Here is a 10,115-nt window from a genome sequence, read left to right as displayed (position 1 = left end):
AAAAAAAAAAAAAAAAAGGAAAGAAAAACAACAGCGTTTACCACCCTGTTGAGTCTATCACCATCTCTAAATTGCACTGGTTAACTTTTACTCTTAGTAACTGAACACAGCACAGCTGCAGTTTCATACCATGGATAACAAGGTAGCCACCCAGGAATTAAAGGTTCCTCATCCCCCATCCTTTCATCCTTTCTCGTCCCAAACCACATGTTTCTGTGCCACAGTGCCATTCTATCAAATCCCACCTCATTCACACCAATTGTTTGCAAAAAACTCTCAAACTATGTTTTTCCTCTGCTCTCACACCACCACAATCATTAACACAGAAGATTTCTGTTTCATGAAAAATATGAGAGAGGGAAGAAGAAAAAAGAAGACTCCTGTAACCAAATGTATGCGTTTTTCCCCACGTATCAAGCAGCAGACACCAGCTGGGTGTCCTCCAATTCAATTCTGTCACTATCTACCTGGAGCTACTGTCAAATTTCACAGGTTGAGGGCTCAGTCCCCAAGGCTGCCCCCACCTAAGACACAAGTTGCAAATGCAGGCCTCCAGAACTTCTGAACAACTGGCCTCAAGTTGGGGTTCCCCTGACCTCCTCTTTGGGTTCAATTAATTTGCTGAAGTTGAGAGGTGAAGCTGGCTGGGCTTTTGGGTCGGGTGGGAACTTGGAGAACTTTTCTGTCTAGCTAAAGGATTGTAAACACACCAATCAGGGCTCTGTGTCTAGCTAAAGGTTTGTAAACGCACCAATCAGTGCTCTGTGTCTAAAGGTTTGTAAACGCACCAATCAGCACGTTGTAAAAACGGACCAATCAGCACTCTGTAAAATGGGCTAATCGGCAGAACATGGGAGGGGCCAAATAAGGGAATAAAAGCTGGTCTCGGAGCCAGCGGCACCACACACTCAGGTCCCTTTCTAGGCTGTGTAATCTTTGTTCTTTTGCTCTTCACAATAAATCTTGCTGCTGCTCACTCTTTGGGTCTGCACTACCTTTATGAACTGTAACACTCACCACAAAGGTCTGCAGCTTCATTCCTGAAGCCAGGGAGACCACGAACCCACCGGGAGGAATGAACAACTCCAGACGCGCCACCTTTAAAAGCTTTAGGACGAAGGTCTGCAGCTTCACTCCTGAAGTCAGCGAGACCACGAACCCATCAGAAGGAAGAAATTCCAGACACATCTGATCACCTGAAGGAACTAACTCCAGACACACCATCTTTAAGAACTGTAACACTCACTGCAAGGGTCTGCGGCTTCATTCTTGAAGTCAGCGAGACCAAGAACCCACCGGAAGGAACCAATTACGGACACAAAGTGACTCATAGAACTCAGGGAAATATTTACTTATGTTTACCAGTTTATATATAAAGGATATTGTAAAGGACACAGATGAAGAGATACATAGGGTGAGGTATAGGAATGGGGTGTTGAGCTTCCATGCCCTCCCTCGGCATGCCATCCTCTGGGAATCTCCACCTGTTCAACTATCTACAAGCTCTCTCCAAATATTATTGAATTGTCTGTTTCTTCCTCAATTCTGTCAGGTTTTGCTTCATGTATTTTGAGGCTCTGTTATTAGGTACATATGCATTTACAATCGTTATATCTTTTTAATAGAGTGACCCTTGGCAATACCACAATGCAATTCTGACACCAATATGCAGTTAGCTCAGACTCCACAGTTTTCAGGGCGCAGTTCCCAACAAGACTGCCCTCACTTTGGATGATAGCTGCAAATTGAGGGACTCACAGGCCACGCACACTTCTGACCAAGTTTGGTAGTTTGTTAGAATGACTCACAGTTTCATTATAAAGGATACAAATCCTTTTGTATCCTTTGAGAAAGATCTTCAAAGAGTCCCAGACACGGAGCTTCCATGCCCTCTCCATGGAGTTAGGATGTGGTGAAAACATATCAGGTGGAAGACATCAATGTGTTTACCAAACAGGAAATTCCACTGAGATTTGGTGTCCAATGTTTTGTTTTGTTTTTTGTTTTTTGAGACAGGGTGTCACTTTGTTGCCCGGGCTGAGTGCAATGGCATGATTATGGCTCACTGCAGCCTCACTTCCTGGGCTCAAGTGATCCTCCCACCTCAGCTTCTCGAGGAGCTGGGACCACAGGTGCATGCTATTACACTCAGCTAATTTTAAATGCCTGGGCGCCACTCCAGGCAGGGTCCCCACCCAAGGGGTCCCTCTGTCTTAGGACTGTAGTTACTGTGGCTTGTAGAATGGGGCAGTCAAGGGGCTGAGATCAGGAGTTTGAGACCAGCCTGGCAAACATGGCGAAACCCCATCTCTACTAAAAATACAAAAAGGAGCCAGGCATGGTGGTGCATGCCTGTAATCGCAATTACTTGGGAGGCTGAGGCAGGAGAATCGTTTGAACCTGGGAGGCGGAGGTTGCAGTGAGCCAAGATTGTGCCATTGCACTCCAGCCTCGGTGACAGAGCAAGACTCCATCTCAAAAAAAAAAAAGAAAGAAAGAAAGAAAGGAAAAGGAGAAAGAAGTGGCTGGGCACAGTGGCTCATACCTATAATCCCAGCACTTTGGGAGGCTGAGGCAGGCTGGTCACTTGAGGTCAGGAATTTGAGACCAGCCTGACCAATATGGTGAAACCCTGTCTCTACTAAAAATACCAAAAAATGTCCCAAGCATGGTGGCGTGCACCTGTAGTCTCAACTGCTTGGGGGGAGAGTCTGAGGAAAATCACTTGAACCCAGGAGGCAGAGGTTGCAGTGAGCAGAGATGGCACCACTGCACTCCTGCCTAGGTGACAGAGCGAGACCATCTCAAAAATAAATAATAAATAACAGCAACCAAAAAAATCTTTAGTAGAGATGGGGTTTCATTATGCTGCCCAGGCTGGTCTCGAACTCCTGAGCTCAGGCAATCCACCTGCCTCAGCCCCCCAAAGTGCTAGGTTTACAAGTGTGAGCCACCACACCTGGCCCTTTTTCTTTCATTTTGAGTGTGTCATCTCACTGCCTTCTGGTCCTCATGGTTTCTAATGGAAGATCAGCTATTGATCCCATGGAAGATCCCTTAATGAGGGGTGAATCCCTTCCCTTTCTGTTTTTATGATTCTATCTTTGACTCTGGACAGATGGATTATGATGTGTTTAGATGTAAATCTTTTTGAATTTATTCTACTTGATGTTGTTTGAGCTTCTTGAATGTTTAGATTAATGTTTTTCATCAATTTGGTAAGTTTTGGCCATTATTTCTTCAAATATTCTTTCTTCCTCTATTCTTCTATCTCCTCTCCTTCTAGCACTCCCTTTTTGCATATACTGATACACGTGATGGTGTTCCACAGGTCTCTGATGTTTGTTCTTTTTTTTCATTCTTTTTTCTTTTTATTCATCAGACTGGATAATCTCAGTTGACCTATCTTCAAGTTCTCCAATTCTTTCTTCAGCCTGTTCAAATCTGCTGTTGAATTCCTCTAGTTAACTTTTTGTTTCAATTATTGTACTTTTCAACTTCAGAATTTCTTTTTGGTTCTTTTTTGTTATGACTTCTATCTCTTTATTGGTATTCTTTATGTAATGTGATACCACTTTTGTATTTTCCTTTAGTTATTCAAACATGAATACCTTTAGTTCTTTGGACAGTAAAGTTAATTAGAAGTCTTTGGCTGGGCGCAGTAGCTCACGCCTGTAATCCCAGCACTTTTGGAAGCTGAGGTGAGTGGATCTTGAGGTCAGGAGTTCAAGACTATCCTGGCCAATCTGATGAAACCCCGTCTCTACTAAGAATACAAAAATTAGCCAGGCATGGTGGCGCACGCCTGTAGTCCCAGCTACTTGGGAGGCTGAGACAGGAGAATCACTTGAACCCGGGAGATGGAGGTTGCAGTGAGCCAAGATCGTGCCACTGCACTCCAGCCTGGTGACAGAGTGAGACTCTGTCTCAAAAAATAAAAAAGAAGTCTTTGTCTGGCCCAGGCATGGTGGCTCATACCTGTAATTCCAGCATTTTGGGAGGCCGGGGTGGACAGATCCTTTGAGTTCGGGAGTTCAAGACCAGCCTGAGTGACATGGCAAAACCCTGTCTCTACAAAAATACAAAAATTAGCCATGCATGGTGGTGCATGCCTGTAGTCCCAGCTACTTGGGAGGCTGAGGTGGGAGGATTGCTTGAGTCCAGGAGGCACAGGATGCGGTGAGCTACGATTGCATCACTGCACTCCAGCCTGGGCAATGAAGTGAGACTCCATCTCAAAAAAGAAAAAAAAAGAAAAGAAAAGAAAAAAGAAGTATTTGTCTTGTAAGCTCAATGTCTGGGCATTCTCAAGGACCGTTTCTATGGAAACTGCTTTTATTCTCATGTATGGTCATACTTATTTCTTTACATTTCTAATAATCTTTTGTTAAAAACTCAACATTTAGTATAATGTAATGTAGCAACTCTGAAATAAGCTTCTTCCCCTCCCCTGCTTTTGTGGTTGCTTGTGTTTTTTTGTTTTTGCTGAGAACATTTATTTAGTGACTTTTCTGAACTAGTTCTGTAACATCTGTACTCTTTGACCTGTGTAGCTACTAAAAGTCTCTGCTTAATTAGCTTCATGGACAGCTAATTATTGTAAATATTTATTTGTGTTCCTGGTATTTTTATTGAGATTGTGTTAAATTTATTTATTAACTTGGAATAAGTGGGATATTTATGATGTTGAGTCATTGAGTCATCTTGTCAAAGAATGTGTATATGTGTGTGTGTATATATGTATGTGTATGTCTCACATATATGAGAGAGTTTACAGACATGTTTTAAAATTGCTGTACAACTTATGATACTTTTTTTAAACAAATTTTATTTACAAGCTCTGTTCACTGAAAGGGCCTACACCCCAACAGTGATGTACAAACATCTTGGTTTCTAAACACTAGTCCCCATTTAAAGGAATCAGAGCATTTTGGAGAACTAGTTGATTCCAGCTCAGTAGGGAAAGTGCACAATGATTCTGAAACAACTTGTGTTAGAAAGCAAAGAAGCACTCAAAGAGTAATGGTGACTTCTCAAAAAGAAGCTGACTTGAAGGGACCCCTGCTGTCCAAATTGTAGATAATTTGAGCATCCAAAAAATAATGGCAGAGGGTTGAAAAATTACCTGTTGAGTACAATGTTTACTACAGTAAAAGCCCAGACTTCACCACTATGTCATACATGCATGTAAGAAATCTGCATTTGTACCCCTTAAATATCTTTTAAAAAATAATGACAGAAATATCAACTTAAAATTAATGATCCCAGCCGGGTGCGGTGGCTCACTCCTGTAATCCCAGCACTTTGGGAAGCCGAAGCGGGTGGATCACAAGGTCAGGAGTTCGAAACCAGCCTGGCCAACATAGTGAAACCCCGCCTCTACTAAAAATACTCAAAAAATTAGCCAGGCGTAGTGGTGGGCGCCTGTAGTCCCAGCTACTCGGGAGGCTGAGGCAGGAGAATCACTTGAACTGGGGAGGCGGAGGTTGCATTGGGCCGAGATCATGCCACTGCATTCCAGCCTGGGTGACAGAGTGAGATCTCCGTCTCAAAAAAAAACAAACAAAAAAAACCAAAAACATGATCCCGTAGTGATGCTCAAGATTATAAGTGGAAAATGAAGGAAGAAAGAGAGACAGAAGGAGGGAGAAAGAGAAGAGAAATGAATTGAGGAAGGAAGGAAGAGAAGGAAGATGGAAGAGAAAAAAGGATGCTCTTTTCCAGGAAAATACCAGCTTATATAAAATGAATCATAGAATTAGAAATTTATGATTTTGTAATCCTCCTTGTAATAATTGGTCCTGGCAAAGATCATCAATGGATATTAAGACTAGTAGGTGAAAGCTTGTTGGGAAATGGGATAGTCTCAAGATTTCAAATTATCACTCACACAGGGGAAACCATACCTTTATACTGGAGAGATCTCCAGTGGCAATCACCACCTTCAGCAGATCATCAAATTTGGCATCACTAATAGTGGTGCAACCTGATATTATGTGCAAGTAAATTTTTAACAGACTCTCCAAAAAAAAAAAAAAAAAAAATACTAAGGGGGACCCAATTTGTAACATGTGCCAAATTCTATGGTGTGAATATTCCCGTCATGGCCAATTTCAGATTACCAATATGATATCACTGTTCAGAGTTGTAAAGAGATGCTAACAATCAACTTACCTATGAGCCTGCTCTAGTATAACATTGAATTTATTTATTTATTTATTTATTTATTCATTCATTCATTGAGACAGAGTCTCACTCTGTCGCACAGGCTGGAGTGCAGTGGTGCATTCTCGGCTAACTGCAACCTCCACATCCCAGGTTCAAGCGATTCTCGTGCCTCAGCCTCCTGAGTAGCTGGGATTACAGGCACACACCATGCCTGTAATTAACCATGCCTGGCTAATTTTTGTATTTTTAGTAGAGACAGGGTTTCGCCATGTTAGCCAGGCTGGTCTCGAACTCCTGACCTCAAGTGATCCGCCCGCCTTGGCATCCCAAAGTGCTGGGATTACAGATGTGAACCACCATGCCTGGTCCTTATTTATTTATTTGAGATGGTCTCACTCTGTCACCTAGGGTAGAGGGCAGTGGTGCAATCATAGCTCACTGTAACCTTGAACTTGGGCTCAAGCGATCCTTCCACCTCAGTTTCTTGAGTAGCTGCAACTACAGGTGCACACCATCATACGTGACTAATCTTTTTTATTTTTTGTAGAGATGCGGGTTTCACACTTTGGGAGGCCGAGGTGGGAGGATTGCTTGAGCCCAGGAGTTCAAGACCGGCCCTGGCAACACAGTGAGACCCCATCTCCACAAAAAATAAAAAAATTCTTGCAGCAGTAAGGTGATATCGCATTGTGGTTTTGATTTGCATTTCCCTGATCATTAGTGATGCTGAGCATTTTTTCATGTTTGTTGTCCATTTGTATATCTTCTTTTGAGAATTGTCTCTTCATGTCCTCAGCCCACTTTTTGATGAGATTGGTTTTTTCTTGCTAATTTGTTGAAGTTCATTGTAGATTCTGGATATTAGTCCTTTGTCAGATGTATAGATCGTGAAGATTTTCTCCCACTCTGTGGGTTGTCTGTTTACTCTGCTGACTGTTCCTTTTGCTGTGCAAAAGCTCTTTAGTTTAATTAAGTTCCAGCTATTTATCTTTGTTTTAATTGCATTTGCTTTTGGGTTCTTGGTCATGAAATCCTTACCTCAGCCAGTATCTAGAAGGGTTTTTCCAGTGTTGTCTTCTAGAATTTTTGTAGTTTCAAGTCTTAGATTTAAGTCCTTGATCCATCTCGCATTGATTTTTGTATAAGGTGAGGGATGAGGACCCAGTTTCATTCTCCTACATGTGGCTTGCCAATTTATCCCAGTACCATTTGTTAAATAGGGTGTCATTTCCCCACTTTATGCTTTTATTTGCAAGAATGGCCATAATTGCTGGGCACAGTGGCTCACGCTTGTAATCCCAGCACTTTGGGAGGCCAAGGCGGGCAGATCACAAGGTCAGGAGATCAAGACCATGCTGGCTAACACGGTGAAACCCCGTCTCTACTAAAAATACAAAAAATCAGCCAGGCATGGCGGCAGGCGCATGTAGTCCCAGCTACTCAGGAGGCGGAAGCAGAAGAATGGCCTGAACCCAGCAGGCGGAGCTTGCAGTGAGACAAGATCTCACCACCGCACTCCAGCCTGGGCAGCAGAGCCAGACTCCATCTCAAAAAAAAAAAAAAAAAAAAAAGGCCGTAATTAAAAAAATCAAAAAATAATAGACGTTGGTGTAGATACGGTGAACACGGAACACTCCTCCGCTGCTGGTAAGAATGTAAACTAGTATGACCACTATGGAAAACAGTGTGGAGATTCCTTAAAGAACTAAAAGTAAAACTACCATTTGATCCAGCAATCCCACTACTGGGTATCTGCCCAGAGGAAAATAAGTCATTATACGAAAAAGATACTTGCACACACATGTTTATAGCAGCACAATTTGCAGTTGCAAAGATGTGGAACCAACTGAGATGCCCATCAATCAACGAGTGGATAAAGAAATTGTGATACACACACACGCACACATGCATGATGGAATACTACTCAGCCATAAAAAAGAATGAATTAGGGCCGGGTGTAGTGGCTCACGCCTGTAATCCCAGCACTTTGGGCGGCCGAGGCAGGCAGATCACGAGGTCAGGAGATCAAGACCGTCCTGGCTAACACAGTGAAATCCCGTCTCCACTAAAAATACAAAAAAATTAGCCGGGCATAGTGGCACGCACCTGTAATCCCAGCTACTCGGGAGACTGAGGCAGGAGAATTGCTTGAACCCAGGAGGCAGAGGTTGCGGTGAGCCAAGACTGTGCCACTGCACTCTAGCCTGGGCAACAGAGCAAGACTCCATCTCAAAAAAAAAAAGGAAGGAATTGATGGCATTTGCAGCAACCTGGATGGGACTGGAGACTATTATTCTAAGTGAAGTAGCTCAGGAATGGAAAACCAAACATTGTATGCTCTTACTCATAAGTGGGAGCTAAACTATGAGGATGCAAAGGTAAAAGAATGGCACAATAGACTTTGGGACTCGGGGGAAAGGTGGAGAGGGGTAAGAAATAAGAGACTACAAGTCGGGTCCACTGTATACTTCTTGGGTGATGGGTGCACCAGAATCTCACAAATCATCACTAAAGAACTTACTCTTGTAACCAAATACCACCTGTTCCCCAAAAACCTATGGAAATAAAAAAATTTAAAAATAAATTGAAATTAAAATTAATAAAATTAAAAAAATTATCCAGGTGTGGTGGCATACACCCGTAGTCCTAGCTACTCAGGCGACTGAATTGGGAGGATGACTTGAGCCTGGGAGGTTGAGGCTGTAATGAGCCATGGTCACACTGCTGTGCTTCAGCCCATGCAACAGAGAGAGACCCTGTCTCAAAAAAACAAAACAAAAACTGGCCTGGACTTTACAAAAAATTCAATACCATGAAACACAATAACAAAAAAGGGCAAATGTGCCTTTTCTAGATTAAAATATACTAAAGAGGTAAACAAATACAATGCATACATACACCTTAATTAACTTCTAGATCTAAACTAAAAAACATTTAAAAACATTTTGGGGCGATGTTTTGGGAAATGAAAATATTGACTATACATTTGCTGACATTGAATTAGTGTTAATATTATTATGTGTGATACCTGTTTCTTACATAGCAGAATGTTCTCGTATTCTTAGGATACATGCTGAAATACTTAGGGGTGAAGTGCAATGATGCCTACATCAACAAAACAAAATAACATCCATATATGGAAGGTGAGGAAGGAGAGGGAGAGAGAGAAAAGGCAAATGTAACTAAATGTTAAGAACTGGTGAATCCAGGTGAAGTGTGTGTATATAGGTAATTATTATATTGTTCTTTCAATAGCAAAAGTTTGCAAATTGTTAAGGTAAAAATATTGAGAGAAAACTCAATCCCTAGCTTTAGAGATGTCTTAGTAGCTCTTAGGCTATTGATTTTTAAATTTTTGTTTTATTACTTTTTATTTTAATGCAGATTCCTGTGTCAAGACTGAGGGACACAGTCCTGGAACTAGCAGTGTTTGATCAACACAGGAGAAAGTTTGATAATTTCAGTTCACTAATGCTAGAATGGAAATCCTCCAATGAAACACTAGCCCATTTCGAAGATTATAAATCAGTGGAAATGGTAGCAAAAGATGATGGCAGTGGGCAGACCCGGTTACATGGTATTGTGAAAATATACAAGTCTTTTGGTATACCTGAGTGTTTTTTTTTTTTTTTTTTTTGACTTTAAGTTCTAGGGTACATGTGCACAATGTGCAGGTTTGTTACATATGTATACATGTGCCACATTGGTTTGCTGCACCCATTAACTCGTCATTTACTTTAGGTATTTCTCCTAATGCTATCACTCCCCCATCCCCTCACCCCATGACAGGCCCTGGTGTGTGATGTTCCCCGCCCTGTGTCCAAGTGTTCTCATTGTTCAGTTCCCACCTAGGAGTGAGAACATGCGGTGTTTGGTTTTCTGTCCTTGCGATAGTTTGCTCAGAATGATGGTTTCCAGCTTCATCCATGTCCCTACAAAGGACACGA

General features: G+C 42.1%; 1 protein-coding gene across 1 annotated transcript in view; it reads left to right on the top strand.

Moving 5' to 3' along the window:
* The window catches only part of NUP210L (nucleoporin 210kDa-like), a 187,744-nt gene that overhangs the window by 86,389 nt on the left and 91,240 nt on the right, over positions 1-10,115 (top strand). Inside the window, exon 16 of the mRNA XM_012000337.1 lies at positions 9,553-9,745. Coding sequence (XP_011855727.1) covers positions 9,553-9,745 — 193 coding nt within the window. The remainder of the gene's footprint in view (positions 1-9,552; positions 9,746-10,115) is intronic.

Source organism: Mandrillus leucophaeus, unplaced genomic scaffold (assembly GCF_000951045.1).
Source record: "Mandrillus leucophaeus isolate KB7577 unplaced genomic scaffold, Mleu.le_1.0 Scaffold624, whole genome shotgun sequence".
NCBI lineage: Eukaryota > Metazoa > Chordata > Mammalia > Primates > Cercopithecidae > Mandrillus > Mandrillus leucophaeus.
Note: the sequence above shows the minus strand (reverse complement) of the source record. Positions and strands in the feature narration are given on the sequence as shown.